This window comes from Strix uralensis, chromosome 1 (assembly GCF_047716275.1).
Source record: "Strix uralensis isolate ZFMK-TIS-50842 chromosome 1, bStrUra1, whole genome shotgun sequence".
Taxonomy (NCBI): domain Eukaryota; kingdom Metazoa; phylum Chordata; class Aves; order Strigiformes; family Strigidae; genus Strix; species Strix uralensis.
The window spans coordinates 25424636-25449683 of record NC_133972.1 but is presented as its reverse complement, the minus strand read 5'-3'; the positions used below and the strand labels follow the sequence as shown (position 1 = coordinate 25449683).

At 41.9% G+C, this 25048-nt stretch overlaps 1 protein-coding gene and 1 long non-coding RNA gene across 3 annotated transcripts in view; one reads left to right on the top strand and one right to left on the bottom strand.

Moving 5' to 3' along the window:
• Nucleotides 1-9731, bottom strand: part of ABHD5 (abhydrolase domain containing 5, lysophosphatidic acid acyltransferase) — a 30614-nt gene extending 20883 nt beyond the window's left edge. For both annotated transcript variants that reach the window (XM_074860605.1, XM_074860613.1), the window contains exon 1: nt 9584-9731. In XM_074860605.1, coding sequence (XP_074716706.1) covers nt 9584-9708 — 125 coding nt within the window. In that variant the 5' untranslated portion in view covers nt 9709-9731. The remainder of the gene's footprint in view (nt 1-9583) is intronic.
• Nucleotides 9732-9883: 152 nt separating this feature from the next.
• Nucleotides 9884-24264, top strand: LOC141939906 (uncharacterized). Its single transcript, XR_012627796.1, has 4 exons — nt 9884-10462; nt 11948-12116; nt 14671-14714; nt 20814-24264. It is a non-coding gene; the product is annotated as an uncharacterized LOC141939906 (long non-coding RNA).
• The last annotated feature ends 784 nt before the right edge of the window (nt 24265-25048 follow it).

The window sequence follows — 25048 nt, the reverse complement described above, 5'->3', positions numbered from 1 at the left end:
AAAATGAAGTAAAAACTACAAAGCAAAGCACATTTAATTGAAAATGACAGAATGCATTACTGATTAGCATGAAATAGGGCTCAAATTTCCTAATTAAATTGGGAAAGTTTAGGAAATTAGAAAAATGTTTATTATGTGAAAGCAACACGCTCTGCATCTAACTGAGAACAAGATGCAGCAAATAAATATATATTAGACTCAAACCTTTGACAGAAGTAGGTGACTGCAGTTAATATTCCGTGTTAGTCTGTTAAGTCAAGGAAAGCCAATTTTTAAAATAAGAAAGATAAAACACACAGAGAAGTCTGTGTGTTAGTCCAACTGTGAGAAGCACCCTTCTTCTGCATTTTTATTCCTGCTGGAGCCAGTCTGCAGTAAACTGGGTGATTTAATGCCTGAATCTCAGGCCATCCTCACTACCAGCAGGTCAGATCAGATCAGATCTAAGGGGTTACTCTTCCCTCCATTTTGCCAATTCAACTATTTAGCAGCTGCTCTCTCTATCAGATTTGTGAAATGATTCAGCTTTAAAAGAAACTATGTTTTAAACAGGATAATTATGGAGACCCAGCCATAGAGAAGTTAAACAGTTAACCGGCAGACCTATTGGGTTTACAAGGTGAAAAAAAAAAAAAAAAAAGACTAGTGAGGCAAGGTGGAGGATGGCAAGCTTTTTAAGTCAGAGCTGCCACTGACAGACAGTAACATATAATCATGACCTCAGTCAGTCTGGATTTAACTGGACAGGGATGTCTCAGAAACAAGGTTCAGGATATGGTTTCATGAGAACTGTAAGAGCATAACCAATTTTAGGAGTCCTTGTAGCCCTTCATTCCTGTCCTCAAAGTGCAGCATGTTCCTCGGTGCTTCAGTTTTCTGAGAATAATGAATACAGTCAGAATCATTCAAGTATACCCAATCTATGTACAGTAACTGTTATTGCAAAGGCTGTATATCCAGGGGTAGAGCTGCTGCATGTACAGTAGAAGTCAGATCTAGTAACAACAACAACAATTTGAACAAAATGTTCCCAGAACAAAAATCAGGCTCTGGCAGTCACAGACAAACATCAGGCGAAGAAAAATATTCCATGTTCCACTTCATGACCATTACATGAAAAGACTAAAAATGTTGTAATCCTCAGGAAAAGACCCTGAGGAGCATATCAAAGAGGCAAGACCCAAACCCAAGAATTAGGAATATGGTATGGGAACAGAAAACCTCAATCCTTTAACAAATGTCTGTTTACCATTTTCATGAGGGGCCAAAAAAATGTATGAAATTGCTGTGAATGGGTTAAAAAGGAAACCAATATTTTTCCCCAGATGACATTATAACCCTGCCTATAAAGTTCTGTTTAGATGAGTTTCGAGCCAAGATGTTCCATGCAATTAGATGTTGTAAAACTCTTGGATACTTCAGTAACATTAAAATAGAATGTTTTGAAAACCTCTGCATAATATTTCTAGGAAGTGTAATGTACATCAGCCCCATTCCAACAAAAAGCCTGTGACAGGTTATTGCAGAATATTGCTACACTAGGGCAGAGGTAAAACAAATGCATTCCTCATGTACTTACTGCATCTTGAACTCTGTATTCAGAACATTCAACATCAGAATTAATGTAAAAATTCAGATGCAAATTTTGTTACTGTCTATATTAACAGTGCTACACAGGACTATCGCTTATCAAAAGTAACTTGAAAATGTAAATAATGAATGTGAATCCATAACCAGTGAGCATTTTCTGGCTATTTTAGTGATACCGAAGTTTACCATGTTATTTAAATTCATTTGAGCAACCTGAGCATTCAGGCAGTGGAGATGACCTACAACTTTGCTTCCTCTCACGCTGAACCTCAGCTATCGGTACACCTTGCTGTATACCTTGCATTACTGTGGCCCCCTCCTCATTTTCTTCTCTATTCCCCAGTACTGCCTTTCATTTTTTTTAATTCATGTGTATTCTTTTTATACATTTTTGTCATTTCTTCCATCCTCTTCCTAGCTATACCCAAAGGTGTCCATTTCAGGGCATGTGCTTTTTCAGTACATACCACAAGAATTAAGTTTATCCCTGGTCTGTCACCCAAGCCTGCCACCTGTAACACTCATACTGCTTACAAAGTAGCTGTGTTAGCACCCAATGCAAGAAACCATTAAGCATGTGTGCAATAACAAAGAAACCATGCATGTGGTCATACAGCTATTACTTATTCCTATTACTGTTCACTGCCATATAGGTTCCAAATCTACAAACGAGGGCAGCGTCCTACTGTCCTTCAATATACCACAAAGTCTCCACAGCCAGGTTAAAGTCAGGCCACAAATATACTACAGACCAGAGAACTAATTAATTCTAATAAGCTTTCAGAAACATTGTTCCTCCCTAACTCACACCACACTATCTAACATACAGGCATTTCCCCTTAAAATATTTATGGTCCACTAACTGCTAATAGTAACCAGCTAAGCAAGCCCTCAGTTACTTCCTTCCATCTCTTCTAAGGACCTGTTATTTTATGTTTTGATTTAAGAGCTAAAAATCAAACACAATCTAGAGAAAAAGTCATACTAGCAACTACAGACCAAGTATGGAAGAATACAGAAATAAAGATGCAGATGCAGGGGAGAGGAAAGGGGGGAGCTGCACAGTCCCACTAAAACTACTCAACCTTGTGACAGAGACCACGTGTGTAACACACAGGTTAGGTACCACTGAGGACCTACATCCCTCTGCCTCTAAACTCACATCTGATAGAACCTGGCATTGCCAAGCTGTTAAGTGTTTTTACAAACAACACATTGCGCATTGCGTTAAGAATTTATGAAGAAAAGCATAATTAAAGAAAAATAAAATTTCCTCTTGGTGCCCTTCAGATGTTACATAACTTTCCACTACTTTCGTTTTATTCATCTACCTAGTGATGCACTTCTGCTGCCCTTCAGATATTGCATAACCTCAACCTTGCTGAAACCTTGTTTGTCAGCCTTCTCATACCTACCATGACAGAAGCCTGCATTTCATACTGTCCCCAAGTTCCATCAAACAGGACAAGAACAAAACATACAAGTAACAGGCACCTCTCATAAGTCTGCACCACTGCCCATCCACACTCCACCTCGCTTATCTTTTGTTTATATTCCACAGTGTATTATGCACAATTCAGGTCACAACTTAAACAGGAGATGGATGTTTTCATTTTGCCATAAGGAGCCATATAAGTACACAGATAAAAGACTATCTAAAGTACATTATTATTTCCCTTAGCTCCAAACACACTATACACAAACTGCACTCATACTTGAGTGTGAATACACAATGAAGATGGGTTGTTTTACTACAGATCATTAGAACAGCATCTACATTGTGTTCCTTTATCACAGTCACCTACGGTGACTAACAGTTACCTATGTCAAACTTCAGGAACTGGTATTCAATGTTTTGGGTTACCTAGTCTCATTTCCACTTCTTGGAAAACCTAAGAAACACACAACCCTTTTCGTAAGAGACTGTTTTGTGTACATGCCTACACTACAAATGCTTTAGATGTCAAGAAAGTGTAAGTAGTCTTAAAAATAGTTAAGAAGTTAAATGGGTCTAAAAAGCCATTGCATCAAGTGTCCCCTTATGGAACGGTATGATATAATTAATAAGCCTTTAGTGTCAATATGACACTTACTAAATCTAATCAAGAAAAAAATTCTACAGTAGTCTGCTAGCACTTAACCCACATTTCTTTTTTTTTCTCATTGCCATACCCTTCTCTTCCTCCCTTCAATATATGAGCCGACTTTCTCAATGGCAATAGGTGCTCTTGCATCTTTTGTTACAGAATGCATTTTTACACCTGTATCTTCCCCTCCTTTCTGTTGTCTCCTATGATCCTGAGCTTTCTATTACAACTCAGAGCACCTTCCTCCTCTGCCTTTCCTCACCATGTTTTCTTGGTGTCACTTAAAATCCTCCTCTTTTACCCTCTTAACCTTATTCTAGACTGACCTCATTCCCTTACACAGCTTCACTGACTCATAAATCTCTCTTCTCCAGTGACCTCTCTCCTGCTGTTCAGCTTCTCATCTGGATCTTTCAGAGCCAATGCAAATGCAGACACTCACCTTTCCTCCCATGCCCTCTTCTCTCTGTCTGTAAATATAAATCATGTACAAAAACCTATCCTGAAAGAATGTCAGAGCTGCAAGTAAACACTCAAAGGTTATGAAACATGAGAATCAACATTTCCTCAACAAGCAATCTTAAATCGCTATGTAAGAGAGAAAAGACACTTTAATAGTTTATCAGTTGACAAAGTTGTTCAGATTCTCCCATAAACCTTCAGAAAAGTCAGGAATCCTCCTGGAACAGACACTAGGTAGTGTAGAGGGGTAGGTCTCTATCTGGGCCTACCAGCCCCCTAGCAGGCTCTAAAAAACTTTGAATATACCCAAATGCAGGCAACACTGGCTAAAGTTTGCATCGTCCAATGACCCATAGTCACCAACACTATGGCAACCCCACAGCTAGTCGCCTCTCTGGATTTATGACTCCACTTTAATTCCCACTGGGGCTACAACCTTTCCTCACTCACAGGTACCCTAATCCGACTTTGACAACTTCTGTAGCAGAGTCTTTGCTTGATACTTGGAAAGTTTCCACTTGACCCACACAATTAGTAGTGGACTTTCTAATGCTGCCTCTTTAACCTGCCTCACCCCCCACCAGTAACTTCCTAAATGTAAATTAAAAGCTACTATATAATTACTGTCCTCCTCCCCCCGCTTCTCATATTTTTCTTTAAAGACTTGAGCCAGATGGCTGATAAATCTAGTCAGATTTTTTTTAATGGGGGATTCCTGTCATAGCAGATGACTTGGTCAGGTAATTACTGAAGGACAGCAAGATCTTCTACAGGATGCAGTGAAAACTCTCAGGCCAGACACCGGAAGTGTTTGTTCTCAAGTGACGGTATCTGTAAAAAACTATGTCTATCTACTGCATACACGAAGCACAAAGCACACATAGCATGGGATCACCTGCAAGCCCAGTGGTGGCGGTGGAAACCACGCATCTGAATGCTGCTTCACTGAAGGCAGCAACCAGTGTTACCACAGGTCACTGGAAAGGAGCATCTGAGAGGATGCCCTGCTGCTCGAAGAGAGGGAGAGACCTTCCTACAGCTCACTGGAACATGTCGATGTGGCCTTTCCTCCTATTGTCTAATATAAGAAGTTGTTTCAGAAAGAGTGGAGGAGAAGACCTCAGCCTAGACCTGTGGCATTCAAATCTCTGGATGTTTCCTAGGGCAGTCTCCCTTATGAACCATAAAGAACTACAAAGAACTAAAGAATTATCTGGAAAAAATCACAAATGTAATTGCTGAATTATGAATTAAATGTATGGGATGCCCTAATTTTACTTTGTTTTCAAACTGTGAAGGATAGTCCAGGGGCCTCACTGTCACCTAATGAACAGATTCTGATGAAGGCTGTGGTCCTTCAGTGACTCTTTGCCAGCAATTCTGTCATCTGATTTCCTGCTAAGCTGAGGGAGCTTGAAGAGTTGTAGGTAAATGTATAAACAGGTCTACCTGAAATGTAAAAATCCCGTTCACAAAGGTAAGTACATCACGTATAACCATGGAGGACCAGTGTGAAATGGGTGAAGCAAATGAAAAAAATTAACAAACAGGAAAGTCTAATCTCTGTGCTAAGCCTAAGTCAAAGAATACCCATAAGCAAGGGGATCCAAAGAGTAGTCAAAACCAAGTAAAAAGAGCTGAACAGATCATCTACTATATACTCACTGTATTTTTTTTTAACCTTTTTCTATAATGTTTGCCTATGGTTGTCAGCCAGGAAAAGCTGAACATTACTATTCTGTCTCCTACACTGTTTTATCAAGCCTCTCACGGGGGCATTTAGATGAGATTCTTCCTTGTCCAGGGACAGGGCCATGACCATCTTTCTTCTGCCACTGGAACGAGAAGATAGCACCTATTATATTTTGCCATCTTTCCCTCTCTCCCTTGAGACTATGTTCGGGGAAAAGAGAGATCTTCCTGATCAGCCCAGACTTTCCCTTTCCAAATTATACAAGGACAGAAAAACTGTTTGAAACAATCCTATAAATGCTTGAAAACTTGATCATACATATACTTTCAGATGAGCACACAAATGTAATGCAAAAGGCATTAAACACTGAAGCTATGACTGACACAACCCTGCCAGTGAAAAAGACAGAATCAGAAAAGAGGAAGGAAACGTCCTTTAAGCTTTTCCCACATGTGCATTTGTGTCTCACTCACTCTTTAAAAATGCAAGTAGTAGGTCCAAGCCCTGCTGTCGCCTGTGCTATAGGAAAGGCCCTTAGAAATAGTCTCCTTTCACAAAGAAAAGTAAGCAGCACCCCGCTTTCAGCAGTCTACCCACAGTTTGCTTTAAAACCCAGGTGTAATGAGCAAAAAAAAAAATCAAGCAAAAATTTCGAGCATTCCTTCATGCTGTAATATTATGTTTTAACATACCACTACTATATCCCTGTGAACTGACCTACTCACAGGCAGACATAGGCTCTATTACTCCTAATAGACTATTTCTCTTTTATTAGTCAAACATCTCACTTCACATAAAAAGAATTCTGTAATACAAACAAGCTTGAAGGATAATACAAAAATACTTGTGATTATCGGTGTTGCGGTGTATCTTTTTACCTATTACTCCAAGCCATTATTCTGTGAGACTACAGGCCACTTACAAGCAATTTGATGTAGGCTTGTAAATGCAGATCCCTTTAAATTTTTGTTTTAATGAAAGCTATTCCACTTATCTCAGAGGGGGAAAACCCAGCATTCCGGTTTGGGGATTTTTTTCCATATATATACACATGCATTTAGTAGCTGCTATTACTAGTTACATTACAAGACATAAGCAGTCCTGCTGAATCCAGAGCGGGTGTAAGCGAATTCAACACTGGTAAAAGGCTTATGCTAGGCTGTTTGCCTCACAGGAAGAAGTGTACATCTAAAATTTATGCAGTGAAGGTCCAAGGCTGTGAAGAGGTTTGGAAATTGTTAGCTCATGTAATTTCTGAATTCATGGAAAAGAAGGATGAGATTTTGTTCTTAGAAGTTTTTAGTGAATTGAGGGGGCTTACTCTGAAAGATTTCACATCAAATGGCCTAATTGTTCAGAACCGGAACACTGACAACATCCTGAAAATCAACCTCCTTTAAAAGCTATCCAGCTGAGTAAACCATGATGAGGAACTTGCCATAATCCTTTTAAAAATTTAGCCTGTGATTCCTAACACGATGTCCAGATCATCTAGCGTTACGATCCTGCAGTCCTGACAGGCTACTGAAGTTGAGAGCACTTGGCACGGTCTCAGCAGCACTCAGCACTCCGTGTGATCAAACCAGACAGCTAATATAGTGCAGGCTAACGCACTGAATGAACATACAAACCAAACAGGTTGAGGCAGAGCTATTTTAAGACTCTTACTTAGAAAACCCATTAATAACAAGAGGCTTTGCAAATGATGTGTATTTTATGTACGTGAATGGGTCAGAAAGAACACAGAAGCAAGAAAGGGACTGTAGTTTCAAATGGGTAATGTTGCAGAAGGGGCAGGGGGAGAGATTATTTTGAAAAGCTATTTTAAGTTTGAGGAAAGGAGGAGAGCACAAAGTTACAGAGTAGATGAAATTGCACAGTGCTTTGAAAGGGAAGCCTTTGAAATTTATACTTGAAAAGAGAATGCTGTGTATATATGGTGATAAAGGCATAACAGGGAGTTTGGAAAAGATGGATTGAGCTGGCGGAGCAGCAAAATATGTAAGATGGAATACCAAAGCCAGAAATTGGAAAAAGGACTAAAAAGAGAACGAGACCGAGAATGCAGGTAGTTTTGAAAGATAACAGAACAGACACATAACATGACAACATGCAAATAGTAACTTCCTTGATACAAAGTCATGAATGCACAGCAGGATTTTCTTGCAAGTAGCTAAAGAATCTTAAGTGGAATTTCTCAAAATAACACAAGACGTAATTACGAGAGAAGGGAGATGGAGAAGAAAAGGCAAGAAACGAGCTTTTGAGGACCAGGCAATCAGCAATGAGATACATCACCTGATGTTTAAAGGATGGAGAAACAGGAAAAATTCATGTAAACAGTGTCTACAAAGCACATTTACACATCCGATGGACAGGATAAAGCACATGTATGACTAGAGCACAGCCAGCTATCTTCTGATAAGTTTTTTTTTTTTTTACTGGAACCATAAAATATGATGGAACAAACTGGGACCAGCAGATACATTAAGTATGTCTGGTGAGCAGACTCAGAGATAGGATGACTGTATTATTCTATAGTGGGATAAAGGAGGGCAGACAATATATTTGAGGGCAATGGAAGGGTATAAGAACAGGTCTGTACTGGAAGCTGAAGTGTACAATGGGAAATATATACTGAAAGACAAGGTATGAGAAGGCACACACGAGTAAAGAATATGTGAAGAAGAGCAGACCACTGATTAACAACTTCATTATTATGGAACTATTTGAATGTACACAGACAAAAGGTTATAGTGTGGAACTACATAATTTCAGGCAGAATAGATATAATGAAGACATATATTGAGAGTGTCAGTAGTTACAAACAAGTATTAGGGATGTATGTTAAGAATGGGGGGGCAGGATAATTTATGCCTGAGGAGTTATTTTGGAAGATGTGAATGCCTTGAGATAGCAAAAGTAAAGAAAAGGTTAGCAGGGATAGCTGGAGATGAGGGAGGCACACAGTACTAGAAAAGGGAAAAGTTAGAGAATATATGTTTGTAATTGAGAGATGTGCTCTCATCTCCTACTTGCATCAAGCATTACACAGAAGAATGATGACACAGTGGCAGAGAGCCTTCCTGTCTGCTCTACACCTAAGCGAACATATAGAACAGATGGAATGAGAAGGTAGGGTATTTGTATATACAGGTAAATTGCAAAAGCACACAAAAGCATGGGATGACAGCATATACAGACGCGTGCATACTGGACTCTGGGGTGACAATAAAGAGTGTGTCCACACGCCAGAGTAAAGATAGAGAAATGTGTCTGTACCCCTGTGGGCAGGTATGCCATTACAGCGGCGGGGCCGGGCACTGCGCAGCTCCTGAGCAGGCGGTGAAGGGCAGGGGCCCGGGGCTCGCACGGGAGCTGCTGCCAACGCCTCCGGGAGCCCGCCCGGGCATCCGTGCGGACGGGAGGAAGGCCCGGCGGGAAGGCGGTCTGCGCGGCAGCACAACATGGCAGACGGCCCACAGAGCCCACGGGAGGCGATGCAGGAGCGCAGAGGACAGGCGGGGCGGCAGCAGCGGCGGCGCTGCGGGGCGGGGAGGCCGCAGCCCACCCGGCCGCGACACCGGCCGCCGCTCGCAGGGGCGGCGGCGAGACAGGCCAGCGGCGGGAGGAGGCGGCAAGCAAAGCCCGTAGCGGCGGGGTACGGCCGGGACGCCCCTAGGGGCGCCCTCCCCCCACCGAGGAGCACCTGTGGGGAGGACGAGGCTCTCCCCGGGCTCGTTCCACTCACCCTTCGCTGGAGGTCTCCTCCTCGGCCATGGCGGCGGCGCGGCGGCCGGGAGCTGGCAGCGGAGGAGCGGCGGCGGCGGCCGGCAACGCAGCGAGGGACAGCGCGACGGCGGCGGCACCGGCCATCACGGGCTCCTCCTCCTCCTCCCACCCCCCGCCTGCCCGCCCGTCGCCTGCGTCATCCCCGCGGCGGCCGCCCACAGCATCGAGCGGGGCGGCCGCCGGCGGCCAGCGCGGGCCCCGGTGCCAACAGCCCTCGGCGGGGCGGGGCGGGCCCGCGCGCCCCCGCGCGGCCGTTGCGGGTCGCGCGAGCTGGGCGGGGGCCGCGGTCGCCTGCCGCGGCGTAGTGTGGGCGCGGGTCGGGGTCCCCCTCGGAGGGGAGGGGTCAGGTCCCCGGGCGCTTCCTAGCCGGCAGCGGCCTTGCCGGAGCACGGTGCCCCGTTTCCCGTTTTTAGGCCCCGTGTCGCCCCGCCGGATGCCGAGACAGCGGCCCAGGCCGGGAGCGCCCACCCGTGAAGGCCTACGGCTTGCCGGGCAGGCAGAGGGCGAAGCCTCGCCGGGGTTCGCCCTCTGTGGTGCTCTGCCGGGTCACCCCGATGCTCAGCGCCTCTGCCCCGAGCCTGGCGTCTGGGGCACGGGCCTGTACGCGTCTACCGCGGGAGTGTGGTTTCCGCTGCCGTGTGAGGTACAGCCCGGCACCGGGCCGTTACTTCGGAGGGGCAGCGAGCGCCCGTGCCGGCACGCGGCTGACAAGTAAAGCGGGAGAAGTAGCAGAACCCAAACAAAAGTCTCAGCCCTTCCCCAAACAGCGAGTGTTGGCCAGCTCGCTTAGCAGGGCCCGCAGAGGCGGCAGCTGCGGTAGTCAGCACTGGGTTTTCAGGTTGGTAGTTTGTTTTTACGTATAAGAAGCAAATGAGAAGCTCTGGAGGTAACTTAAATCTTATCTGTCCCCGAAACGACTACGAGTAGAATGCCTATTGTGATTTTCATTTTCAAGTGTTTTGAAAGACTTAAAGTGCAGTCATGCTTGTGGGGAGGAGAATGCTGGGAGAAAGGGATGTGCTTGCTTTAGACAGCATTTAGCCTCCGTATAGGTTGTGTTATTATTCAGCTGCGTAAGAACTGCATTCCTACTGAACAATCAACAAACCTTAATTGAAATAAAGCAGCAAGGTGCAGTGAGTGGAAGGAGTGGCAAGAAGCTTAAGTCTTGTGTTTCTTCTGATGTGTGCCACTGAGCTGAAGCACTTTAGAAAAACAGATGGAAGATGGATTACTGTTTCTTTTGGTTTCTGAAATCCTTTGATAAAAGGCATAAGGTTAATTTGGTAATAGCTGAAATTATTCTCAGCTAAAACCATTCTGCAATTTTAACAACAGGGATTGTGTAATCTCAACAATCTCAGATAAAGTTTGTTTGGCTGTGTCACAACGGTTTGGCAATCTGACATTTTTCTCTGGAGAGTGTGTTTATTTTTTATTACTGCTCGGAAAGATTTTATCTACGAGAAACGTGAATATCGATGAGTGTAGAAGTATATGATCACTGGCAAACATTGGTAACGATGCTCTCTAGAATTTGCAAACAGCCTGAGACAATAGCTCTGAATGCTAGGAATTTTTCTTCTTAATTTCAATTGAATAGTAAGTTTAAAACCTCGTAAGCAAGATTTACCCCCTACTCATGGAACATGCAAGTGTTCAGACACCATTATATCTACGATTTTAAATCAGTGGTGTTCATACAAGCACTAATTGGTTACACTTGTTTAAGAATGTAAATGTACCAGTAGCCCACTCCCACTTAGCAGCCCTTCTTTCTCTTACTGAGAAATGACTCCGTTTCTTTAGAGCTGATTTGATTATGTGGATAAATCAGGTGTATTTCTGTGTATGAAGAAATGACTGCGATAATGCTGATAGAAGAAAGAGGGTCATGCATCAGTTGGCTGATGTTGCAGTGTAAATGAGTGAAGGACAGCTGTATCATAATAAGCAAATAGTTCAGATGAGTTTTTCCATTTTTGTATTTCAGAGACATTTCTGGATGCTGCAAATGTCTCTGACTAAGGGAATGGTCCCTGCCACTGTTTAATCTCTCACTTCTCTGGGTTTTTTTAGTGGGACTTGTATCTTGCCCTCTTTATTGAATTAGTTTAATGTCATTCTCTTTAATAATAGGTATGTTACCCAATGTTGCTATTATAAACCAGAATATTATTTTCAGATCCCATTGTCTAACATAGATAAGGTTAAAATAGACTTTCCTCTCTCACAGTGATAAAATAAAATGTAAAAAAAACAACAGATGGCCACTTGCGTTGTCGTTATCCTTACAGCTTCCTTTTGGTATACCTTTTTTCAGGGCAAACATCTTTTCCTGCTAGCATCAGAAGAAGCAGCAAGTGCCCTTTGCTGGGAGAAGAAAAGCAATCCAGTTGACCTCACAAATCCCCCTTGTCCTGGACTAAGATTAAAACAAATCAGTCTCCATGCTAGAGAAAGACTCCAGATGACGTTACAGAAGTTTGATGGTAAGCCATCTTGCTTACTCTGGATTTCACATAATAACTTTGAGACTGTCTATATTAGAAGCTGGTTCACAGTAACTGTCATTGCTCTTAGCTGTTTAACATTTGGGCTCTACTATTGTCTATGGCAATATTCTTCAAATACACAGAATTTCTATATTATATGTACTATGCTTGTGATTCTACTTGATCCAACAGAAGTAGCTACTTGTCAGCTAGAACTTGTGATTTAATAACGCACGAAAAGAGAGCAATAGTATTTATCACCTACATTTATAACGACACACTTAGTAAGCTACTTCTCCAAACTGCATCACAAATAGCTTGCTAAAATCAGTCTGAGCAAAAACCATAGGGAAGGTTGACCTGGTCAGGTATGTACAGACTGAGGGGAAAAGGTTGTTTATGCTTGTTATTTATATGAAAGTGATAAAAAAGGCAGCTTGATGAAAGTAACATCTTATACTATGCCTATGCTGATTTGGTAGCAACAACTAAGGTGGCACCCCAGCTCATGAGCAAAGGTGCTCACACCAGTTGCATCCTTGTGGTGTTTCAACAAGCATGACTTGACTACCATACAGCTGCTGTAGGCCCTTAGTCACTTGCTCCCACAGATCCTCCTCCTCTGAGTGTCTACTCCACACATTCTTTGTCCTTTAGTTCAGGCATAACTTCCAGCTGAAAATTTGAGCCTTGCCCTGGTTGAAAAGGAGAGCCACCTTATTTTGACATTTTGTGGGGACTCAGGATAACAAGGAAAAAGCAGAATAAAATTGATTGATTTCTGCAAATGAACCTGTTCATGATGGCAAGAGGACTTTGAAGCCATCAGAAGATGTTCCTGGGAGTTCCTATCCATACCTTGCTGTTACTGGAGGACGGCCATGCTGCTTGGGGAGAAGCCTAACGCTTGTCAGCTGCCTCAGGGACGGGAGTTGCAGGTGTTGGAGCTAGCTGTGGCTAAGCCTAAGTGGAAGCTCAAATGGGGCTGGAGGACTGAAGATTTACACAGCTTTCAGGCTGTGTACGTGAGGAAGTCTCCCAGAGTCCTGTTGTCTGTGTTTCTCTGGGAAGAGCTCTTGGTGTTGCTGAGGTGGGGGAGGAATTCGGACATCAGCTGAGTCTCTGCTGCTTGGTTCTGGACCTCAGTATTATGGCAGTCTGGCAGCTGGTTGTTTCAGCCTTGGATAAGTCAGTGGAGAAAGGAAAAGTCATAACCAGGTCAGTCTTTGGTAATCTGGAGATTCATATTACTGGGCACTCTTAGACCCCAGTGGTCTACAGGGGCACTGCAGCCCACAGGCAGCTTGCTCAGCTTTTTATCTGTCTTATAGCTTTGAAGACTGTCACAGCGCTCCCCTGCAAACTGGAGGGGTGGTTTGAGACCAATGGCAGCATGCTTGGTATGTTCCTACTGTGACTGCTCCATGTTATCCTGTTTTCTAGGCATGCATGGGTGTGGGAAAAGGAGTTTAAAATCAGTGTAGGTTGAACAGGAAGTGTTCAACTACTTTGAGGTCTTCCTTCACGTTAATTTTGCCAACATCTTCCAACCAACATGTCTCTGCCTCCGGTGAGCATAAGGAGGCTATTTCTACAGATGCCCAGGGTTCTGGAAGCTGTGAGGGATGTTGGTGACATGGGAGACCCTCCTTGAAGCAAGGCTAGTGTTTTGCTATGGGCCTTGTGCCTGAGGCCTGCCCTGCATAGGGAAATAATCTGTTGCAGCCTCTTGTCCTTTCACATTCTTGCTGTGCAGGATGGCAACCTTTCTTGTGCCCCTTCCAAGACTCATGTCTGATCCTACTCTAGGAGCGGGCTGGCTGCGGACTGGGAAACCTATGACACTGTGGCCATGACTGTGAGGGGACTGAGTCCTGGAGGGAATGGCTGGGGCAAACGAGAGTCTCTGTGAGCCTGGCACTTGAACAAAAGCAGTGCAGCTGAGGAGAGTTGTAAGAAAAGTTTTGCTGGTTACTTCACCAGGGTCACGTCATGTAAGCTGAGTAAATAGTCCTGATTGAGTTGCTGTTTGCAACATCTCAGAGTGGGTTTGCATTCAGAGCCGCTATAGCACCATTTTGAAATCGTGCCTACAGCAGTTGCGGTAGGAAGTTGAGTAACGGTGTGCAAGAGTCAGCTATAGGGAGGCCAAGAGAAGTTTAAGTGCTCCAAGAAGCGAATGAACTCCAAAGAGGGGTGCCTAGATACATCTTTATTAATATATGAGTATCAGCAACAGCTGAGGCCATGACAGGCTGTGTCGCTAGCCAGAACTTCCATCTTGTCATACTTGGCTATTCCAGAGTACATGACTCACATGTGATTAACCTGAAATTCCCTTCCCGATACAGGAGTGGCTGGGGAGAGACAAGGTCTCATGTTTTCAGGTGGGTGGAAGGGTGCTCCCATCAAGGGTACTGTGACTGTGTCTGCCTGGGTCACAGGCGCTAGCTGTGAGAACCCATGCCGATGAGACATTCAGCAGCATGAGACAGGGCGGGGAAACTAAGCAGTGTCCCTGTGCCACAACCTTCTGTTTTCTCTTCCTCAGCTGTGAATGTGGATACCCTACATGAAGACACAAGCTGGAGACAGGTGAGCCTTCCAGGCTTTCTGGAGAAGTCCACGCAGAGCAGTGAGGCTATTCAAGTTTTGATTATAACCAATAAGAAGCAACTAGCCGAAAAGGTCAGGGTAAACATTAGATGAGACTGTCTATGAAATAGCAGAGTGAGCTAGTGATCTGCAGGACCAGAACAAGGAGTAGGATCAACATGAACGCCATGAAAGTCAGGAAGGCAACCTTCAGTGAACTTGGAGAAGAGGAAGGCAGGGGTCCACTAGGAAGCTTCTATAAGAGGTAAACAGAAAAGAAAGAGTGAATTCACAGGAGCTGCTAATATTAAGAGTACAAATACAGGTTTTCCTTGTGAAGTGAAGTCAGCAACTGTAGTTAGGAAACCAGCTTGGCTAAATCACTCAAACTGAGGAAACAAACCTATAGGGAAGGAGAAAGCAGGTTAGGCTATTAAGTCTGAGAATAAAAGTATAACGGAAGCATGTAGGGACAAAATCAGAAAGACACAAGCATGAAATGAAATGCAGCTAGCAAGCAAAATAAAAAAAACCATATCATTGTAGAAACCCACTAATTGTATGAAGTAGAAGGGGTTCTCTGACTGTAAAGTGGGAAAACTAAAAGGTGTCAGGAAGTCAGTACGTTCTAGACTTCCCTACAGAAGATCAGTAAAATAAGAAAACTAATGCATTAGCCTCATTTAAGAAAAGAGTAGAATATTTAAATCGGATATTTTCAAATGGACCTCAAGTCTCTCTTTAACTTCATCCTAGTGTATTTAAAGATCTTGCTAACAGAATCTCAGTGTCAATAATCAATGTCTTTGAGAAGTTATGGATGTTCGGTAGGATAGAGGGAGGCTGTAAAGTGACAAGCATGGTGGAGGGGAGGGAGGAGAAAAAGAGAAAGTATGACATTATTGATTAAGCAAACTAATTTCAATACATAGTGAAAAATATATTTGTACATCCCTGAAAAATAACATAGGGATGAGTAACTGTCAACAAGAAATCACATCTCAAAAATCTGATTGCCTTTACGACAGCATGACGTATCTTATGGATAGAGAAGAGCTATAGATGCAATATGTCTTGATTCCCGTAAGCAAATTAATAAAGTGTGTTCTGCATTGATCTGCAGCTGGGTGCGTGCAAAGCTTGTTGGAAAACCAGAGTTATGGGTGGTTCTCTATCAAATTGGAAATGTGTATCAAATTGGATTGCGCAGATCCAGAATCTGGTGACCTGGATGAATGCTTATAAAAGGGAAAATGCTTATTGAATTCACATATGTACCAGGCAGGGAAGGAGTAAGTATGCTGGAGGACAGGGACAGAATAAAAAATTATCTTCAATTAGAAATATGAAAAGAATGGGAAGCCTGTCAACCAAAACAGCTGCAGACCTAGGCAAGAATAGTCAACTGGTAGGTAAAACTGGTTAGGTAGCAGTTCTGTACAATAGTAGCTCAGGCTTTGAGTGGTCACAGACTGGGTGTGAGTCAACTGTGGCTTGTTATTGCAAAAAAAGATAAATGTACTGCTGGGATGTATTATGAGGATTAGAGTTTGCAAGACTTGGCAAGGAATTCTGCTTTGCTTAGCAGTTGTAAAGCCAGTTTTGGATGTTGCACATGAAGAAGGATGTGGACCACCTGGAGAGCAACCAGAATGTCAAGGGGCCTAGAGGAAACAGTGAATTATTTCAGATTGGTTAATTAGGGAAGAATAAGATGAGTAGGAGAATGACAACAGTCCACTAATATGTGAGAAGTTACCGATGAGATAGGAATAACCTGTTTTCTGTGTCCATCACAGGCAGAAATTGCAACCAGGATATTTTAAGTTAAGCATTAGGACAAACATTTTTCAAGGGCAGATGTACTGGAAAAAAGACTGCCAGTGGTATGGTCAGGGTCTGTCATTGTGGTCTTTAAGAACAGGCTATGTAGATATCCTCCCTAAATAGAAATTTAGTAGGTGTAGCGGAGCTGCCTGGAGGCAGGGAGGCTGTCAGCATGGCTTTCTGAGGGCCTTTCAGCCCTATGTTTCTATTGTTGCTAATGTCATAGAATCATAGAATGGTTTGGTAAAAAGTGGATCCTGTCCACCAGTACACCCATTGTCCCATGTCATGTCCTGGAGTCCATGCCACTCCACTTGATACTAGTTGAAGGTTTCAGCCCAAAAAATCCTCCTCATAATCCTGCTCCTAGTTAATTTACTGATGAAACACAGTGCAACTTCTCAGGTGTAATCCTGATCTCATCCTAACCCTGTTGCTTTTAAACAAAAACTTGTGCAATGTTTTGAAGTTCTCTTTTCATAAACCTACATCTCTTTTTCAACTTTGAGACTTATGTTATAATACACAACTGGCCAACAGTCCCCAAACATCTGCCATGGGTAAATACAGGAAGTGTCTTATGGGTATTGTACTTGATATCTGGTAAACTCTGAACCTGAGAATTTCCAGTCATTACTCTTGAGAAATACTTTCCTACTGCCAGCTTTTTTTGTTAAAAATATGATTGTTAATACTTCTCTATACTTGAAATAAAAGAATAAATTCTTACTGTTTTCAACCAGATTCATAAAATAGTTTTCCAGCCATGTTGAGTCACAGTTATTTATGTATACAACAGGAGTAAAGAATAATTAACTTTACTTGTGAAATCTTTTGCTTTGTGTGTGTGAAGAGAATATTGAAAGCAATATTTAAAGTCAGTAACCATGTTTGGCTACAATTTTTTAATTGTTGTTTCTTTTGAGAGAAAATGTTCTTTTGTTCTTTTTTAATAATAAATCATTAGGGCTCAGTAAGGCGAAAAGAAATATTTGTTATTTGTACTGATTCTAGCTGGTAGAAAATAGTAGTAGTAGAATGGAAAATACTTCTCTCCTTGGAGTCTGGCCTTTTTAACATAAAGATTGCTTTTGTAAGGCAATGTCAAGATGAGTAACTGCTTAAACTCAGGTTAAAAGTACTTTTTTTTTTTTTTTTTCCACTTTGTAGCCTCTGTTGCTGGCCAGATTCAGCCTTGCAAGGTGTTTTTTTTAATTAGGGAATGTAGTGACAGAGAACCCAGTTATGTCTGTGGTGCACTGTTTTTATTTACAAGAAATGTACACAAAATCCTATTTATCTGAAAAGAGGAAGAATCAAACAACACGAAGCAGATTGTCTCCTTACAGTTTGTTCTTTTGACTTTCCTTTGGTGACATGCAAATGTTGCTTCTCTTACTCTCTGTGACTTGTTTTCTGTTTGCTTGCTGGGTGCTGATGACACACAGATACACCCTGTCCTTCCAAACCAGTCAACATTTGCATTCAAACCACAGTGCTATCCTTTATACTACACTTATTAGTTCCTACCCCAGCCTTGTCATGCTTGTCTGGATTTCAGCCAGTATGTTTTACTGTGTCAGTTACTGATAAATAAAGGCAAATTTAGCATGATTAGATAATTCTGTTCTGCCCACTGTTTTCAGCAGTGCCCACAGAGCAAAGTCAATGGCTACTCCCAGAGACAGCAAAACTACAGGATGAATTTGTATTAAAAATTAAATATGTATTTATGTAATCTTAGTGTTTGAAGTGCTGTGGTATATGGCACCATGTATGCTGATTTGTGTCTGTCTTTCTTCTGGATGAAAATATGCTATCACTTCTGAGGGAAAAGGGCTCTTTCTCCCACTGGTATTTCCCACAGGACTTCAGGAGAGGACTGGCTTTGGAACTGCTGCTTCCCACAGCACCAGAATGGTGCTGAACTGTTGCTGTGAGAGGCAGGGACCCCCGGAGCACAGCTCCTGCTGGGTCTTGAGCTAAGTAGGAGGAAAGGACAAGAGACCCTGCTGCTCATGGAGGCAGCCCTTCCCTTTCCTGGATGCTGTGAATCTCTTAGTTCCAGCTGAGGTCCTAATTCAGCTGTCCCGCAGCTACTATCTATTGTGGCTGCATGATCTGCCTCTGTGTTGGGCTGGGAGCTCACTGCGTTCAGAGCTTGGCCAAAGGCAGGAAAACCTGCAGTTCAGCAGTGGAAGAAATGGCTCCTGTGAATGGCAGAGTTGGTGCATCTGAAGTGGCAGAAACTCCACTTTTACAACAAATGCCATCCATGAGCGTTCAAGGATTTAACAAGACAGTCTCTGAAATGGAGTAAAAATCTTTCGGGAGGAAGACAGTATAACTTTTTTCCTACCTGGCTGCAGAACAGAGTTATTCTTTCAGTGTTACCACATCTCCGCCTCAGGACAGCTAGCCGTCACTCACGCCTCCCGGTAAGCTCCTTGGTGAACAAGTTCTTCAGCTGAACTGACTAGATCCAGATGGGATGCCAACAGCAGCTGTGGTCACACCTTGTCATTAAATCAAGCATATGATTCTGTGTGATGTAGGGGAGTTTTGTCATTGACCTAATTAGGATCAAAAGCAAATCCTAATGGCTGCCTGCAAGACCCTGTAAAAGTTTTGCCATTGTACTTTTGTACCAACTGCTTAACACATCATGACTCCCATCTGCATGTGCACAGAGACCCAATCAACTAGAGCTCTTATCAAGCTTCTGGGGTAAAGCTGATCAAAAATAAAATACTGGACCAAAATCTGCTTTGAGTTATTTTCTGTTTCGTACAAATTTAACTCCATTAATTGTCATGGAATTTCTTTTCAGTTGCACTGTTGGAACCAAGTGCAGAGCTTTCGCCTCAGATGCCTCCCAGCTTCAGAAAATGTTCTGATCAGGAATCTTTTAATTTTTTTCATTTTTCTTGATGTTGAAGTTATTTCACTAACCCTTCTTTATCTTTGCTACTGAATATACATTTGATTACTAAATTTAGTGCTTCTCTTCACACGACCTATTTCTTTTGAGTCTTAATGCTGTTGCTTGGATACGCTTCTGTCTTCTAAGTGAGGCACTTGGTTTCATCTTGCTTTTTTCTGTGCTTTGGGCGATACAAATGGATTGTTACTGAATATTTTTTCAGGTTTTTAAGTGTATTTGGTTTGTCTGGCACCTTGGTTTCAGCAGAACTTTTGTCTTTGCAGGTCTGTGGTTTTATGTGTAGTATATCCTGTGTAACATTGAATAGCTTGCTATTCTTGCTTTTCTTTACAGTCAGTTACAAAAATGACACCATTATGCCAAGTAAAGGCCAATCACTACATAACTTATGGGAATACTGAGATTTATAGATAAATTTCCTTTTTGTATGTGTAGCTGCAAGTTAATTCCTGGAGCACCTTACACGAATTCATCTTTTTGTTTTAGTCCTGGGCTAGTAAAAGGATACAACAGGAATAAAATAAAGCATTTCAGTTTGGGCTGAAGTATTCTTACTCCTGTATGGAGTTTTGCTTATACCATTTTGAAATAGATATAGTAGACTGGAACAAGAAAAAGTTGAAGGAAGGGTGGCAGAGAATAGCTACCATGTGTGGAGAAGGTAAATAGGTTGGCTTAGAGGAGTGACGATGGAATGCAGCACAAGAAAAATCTTTAAAGCAAAGGATGGTGTGGAAAGGTAAATAAGAAGAAAGCATTCATATAATCTCACAATACAAGAATTAGGAGCATCCTGTGAATCAGATGAAAAAATCAGAAGGAAGTACTTTTTTATGTGACAGAAATAGTGGAATGTGATGCTGTTGGAGACTGAGGAGGCAGTACTAAAGGGAATAGGTAGGGTCATGGAAGGTGTCTGCTGGTTGCCATTGAAGATAGTGGCCAGATACAAGCCCCATCTCAATCCTTTGGTCACTGCTTGCTGGAAGCTGAAAAAATGTACAAGAAGAAGGTTCAGAGCGTGTTGCTAGATTTTTGTATGGGTTGTATTCTGATTTATGTAATGTGCTGTCTGGCCTATGCTGCTGCATCTTCACTGCTACTTGTAACTATGCTAACTGGATTAAAGATAGCACACGTATACCTCCCTATGCTACAGGCACATCTTGATTTTTCTGTGTAGGGTGTTTTGGACGTGTAGAGCAATTTGGAGAAGAAAGGGGATACTTCTGAAGTTTACCCTTGTCAAAACATTCCATATGCTTACTGGTACGTGGCTAAGTAATCATACTGACGTGCGTGTTTAATACTGTGTATTTTCTTTGTAGGCACACCCAAAGTTTCGTTATGGTTTGTACTGCTGGAGAAATAATAGAAATCAAGGAGATAGAATTTTGTGAAGAGGGCAGTAATTGATGGTGATGTATTGTGGAAGCACATGCCTGAAATGAGTTAAGTACTTGGACATCCCATTTATTAACAGTATTACCAAATGTTACTTTTATGAAGATGTTACTGTAGGCTGCGTGAAAGAAAATGAATGCATATGCTTGTTAACAGTCAAAATGAGAATAACGTATATAATCACGCTCTTGATGGGTAACTTCTTGTGTAATTGTTGGCTTTTGAGGCTGATGCAGAACACTGCGCTCTCAAGAAAAACAATAAAGTGCCCACCTAACTAGAGAAGCAAAAAGCTAAATAAGCTGCTTAAGCATAGCTGTCTAGTACCATTTTAGTTGCTGTGTGATATAGCTCTCCTGTCCTCCAGCTGTTGCTTCTGAAGGCTGCAGATCTATCATCAGTCTTGTGGTGTATTTGCCAGCCCTCTGCAGATATCTTTGATACCCAGGGGTGTGTCAGGTGGCACTAGATGATGCAGATATTTCTGTGAGTGACAGCTGAAAGGTCACCCAGGGGAGTCTCGCTGACACTCCTTCAGGTAACTGAAGTGTGGAGGAACCTATCTGGGGAATCAATTCCTCACCTAGATGTCTCAGAGCACTGATGTACAGCCCACAAAATATAGAAGTTTATACTTTAGTTACATGGGCTGAACTTAGTGGAGTTAATGCAAATAAACAACATTAAAAATCATGTATATGTGAGTTATGCAAGAGCAGGTTTCACACTGTATGCAGTACAGTACTGGGTACCTTACTTTGATTTTTACTTGATTTTGGTATCTAGTATGGAAGAAACTTTAATAAAGGTCAGTTAAATGCTAAGGTACTTTTTCTTCTGGTCTTTTAAGGAATTGTAATTTCTTTACCATTTTGTTCCTTATTCAGATATGTTCAGATGCTGTTGAAATTGTCCTGTACCAAACATGTATATTTAAAATACCAAATACATGTATATAGCTTTTGAAATTAAAAAACCTAATTGGTGAACTAGCTTTATTACCCACTTTATCCCTCAGAGAGTTGAATAATGACACATGGTGGATAAATCAACAATTAAATGTAACTACCCTATGACAATCAACTACAAAAAAAAATTAACAAAACAATGATTACAGGTTTAGATAAAATCAAGGTATATATTAATATCTAGAATAATCTGAAAAAATTCCATCAATCAAAAAAATCATTAAAGTAATTTTACACAAATAATACTACATCTTACCATAAGAGCTTTGCATTTTTTAAATCAATGTTAACATTTTTGTCAAACTTACATTGTTTTTCTTAGTATTTATCACACAACATTACTTTGGTCATACAACAAGGTACATTGAGACCTCCTGAAAGACCATTTAACTAAATGAGGCACAACTGTTGTCTGCTGTTGAATTTCACCTTTTAATCTTAAAGTGCTCTTTAAAACTGTCAGAAAGGGATGAGTGTTTGATTACTTTGCTAATGATTAAGGAAAAAATCCAATGTATCTGATAACTCAATATTGCTTCTTATTAACAGTTGCCTAAGCAACGGATATGGAAAACCTAAGTATATTCCCAACACGTCTTCTGGCTAGGTGATGCTGATATCTATAGTCTTACAGCATGCTATGTCAGTGTTGCCAAGCGGATCATTACCTCCAGTGTGAGGTACTGTAATTACATCATCTAATACTGCCAGCATTTATCCTAATTCTGCCATTTACCAATCTCCCTGTTTTTAAATGTTAAATGCCCAGAATGTTTTAGATTGGAATGTTTCAAACCTAGGTTAGTGTGAGTTTCAAACTTCTCTGATTTGATAAAGCTCTGCAGTGGCATATGTTCTCGGTGGTTTCAGAGTACACAACTGTATTAAGCAGGAACAGGCCCAGAATAGCCTGTTCTACCAGTTGTTGCATACATCCATATTTCCAGACACACAAAGATTGTAATTTCCAGCAGCTGCTACCTATCTGGTGTGTGAACTATCTCTCCAAACACCATTGTCATATAGCACTAAGGGAAGCCTTTCAGCCCTCACCACCAGCCACTTGTAAGGGCTTGAGGGAGTGTCTTGACTGTGTGTGTTACTTGTGTGCTTACACGGGTGTGTGGACAGTACCTGTGGATGCCTGAAACCATCTCACTTAGTCTGGACGTGGGATTTCAATTCAGACAAGCTGGCTCAGCTGGAACGCAGGACCAGCCTTGCTTCTCACTCTCACTTTTGTTAGTAAGCTGCCAGCTTCAGAGTGATGACATAAATGAGTGCTGACAGTCACCCAGTATTTCCCAGCATTTCCAGAGTGTCCAGAAGAACAGACAAGTTCTCTTACAGTTAAGTGAGAAGGAATCATAGATACTGTTGCAGGTGTGGATTTAATAAAACAACAGAGATTTAATCCTCCCACACCTCAGCCTTAGCCTTCACTGCCTAGTTCCCTGCTGTCATAGAGGGAACCGGTGCTATTAGTATAGCGCTGAGGCTCCTCTCAGAGTCTGCAGTCCCATGTGACTGGGAGAAAGCTGTGGCTGTCTCTAACAGCCAAGGAAGGTACGTCTCTGCCTGCACCGCTGGTCCACGCCGTTGTGTGTCCCAGCCCAGGGAGCCTGCCTACCTTACGTGACCTCTGGGGGAGTGTGTTCTTGCCACGTTGCCCGATATGGCCAAGGTGTGCACCTCCAATGCGTGGTTCTGCACAGAAGAGAGAAGACTTCATCTGTCATCTTCATGTGGAGCCTTCATCCATCCCAATGCTGCAGTAACATAGAAGGCTTTATGTTCCCATGAGTTCTAGGGCCTCACATGCAATACTAGTGGGACTCACTGCGGCTCACATACAGCTTTAAATACACCCACTCACACCCACGCTGGACTAACTGAGATTGTCTGTCTGTACCCAGACACCTGTCACTCTCATTAAATCTGAAGTGAACACAGACTCTTAGTTATATAACATAATACCAAAATACAATTTTATTTTTCCTGAAAAAAGAAAGAAACCCTTAACGGAACTTGCATTCTATACTCTGTTTTCAGTACATGACTTCAGATCCCCCAGGAAAATGATTTTTAAGGGCAATATTAATTGTTAATCTTTACTTGACTTTCACTTGACTTGACATTTGATGCTAAGAATGGAGAATCCTTTTTTAATGTAATGTTTTGCTTAGCTTATTTCACTGTGGTACTAGCATGAAGAAGCAGTCCCTTCTGTGGCTTACAATGGGGCAAATACTACACTCTTCTGCCATTCCATCTTGACAAACTAGACATCTGCTTCAGAAGGAACTAAATGAGGAGAACAGAAATAGGATTCCTGTTTTCTACCACATTGCATTTCTAATTGCTGATTGGAGATGATTTTCACTAAAATAAAGACTTTTTAAAATTAGATTTGATACGTCTGAGTGTGCTTCAAATCAGATTATCGAATTATACACTACAGAAATAAAAGACAAATTCAATGACCTTGATAAAATCAAGGTTTTTCTGTACAGATTTATGGTACTAAATTTTATGTGAACCCCTTCCTACTAACAAAGATAATATACTAGTCTCTAATTAGTTAGAATTTACAGAAAATTTCTTTAAATTTACAAACATTACATCTTTGGTATTTCTGAATGTATACCTATACCTGACAGGTCAGGTTAAACATTTTTTCAGTTTTAATCAGAGTGCCTCATGTTCCCTTGAACTGTCAGAATATACCATGTATCTTTATTACCCCATGCTCTGAACATTTGATGACAGCACTGGGACCCATGGGGACTCAGATGGTGAAAAACTGTACCAGACTTTGCATTCAAGGAACAACTAGATACCAAAAGCACATGTTGAACTAGATCAGCATGTGCAGTCTTTTAACAACAGCATATTCACTCCTCCTTGTTCTGTCAGTACTCTGCTTGCCGGCCCTGTAGAAGAGATCACAGCAAAAGACTTTCTCTTTCAACTTCTCCAATTTTTCTTTAATAGCTAGTATCACTTTAGTGATTGATTTGCAGTGTTTCAGTGATTATTTCAAATGGTACTTTTTTCATTAGTTCAATATTTTGTTCTTGGTGTTGTTGGTTTCTGAGGGGACAAGTTCCACAATTTTGCAAAGTCCAGTATCACATTTATATTTTGCCCAAAAAATTAAGAGTGATTTATTCAATGCTTGCAACTTTTAT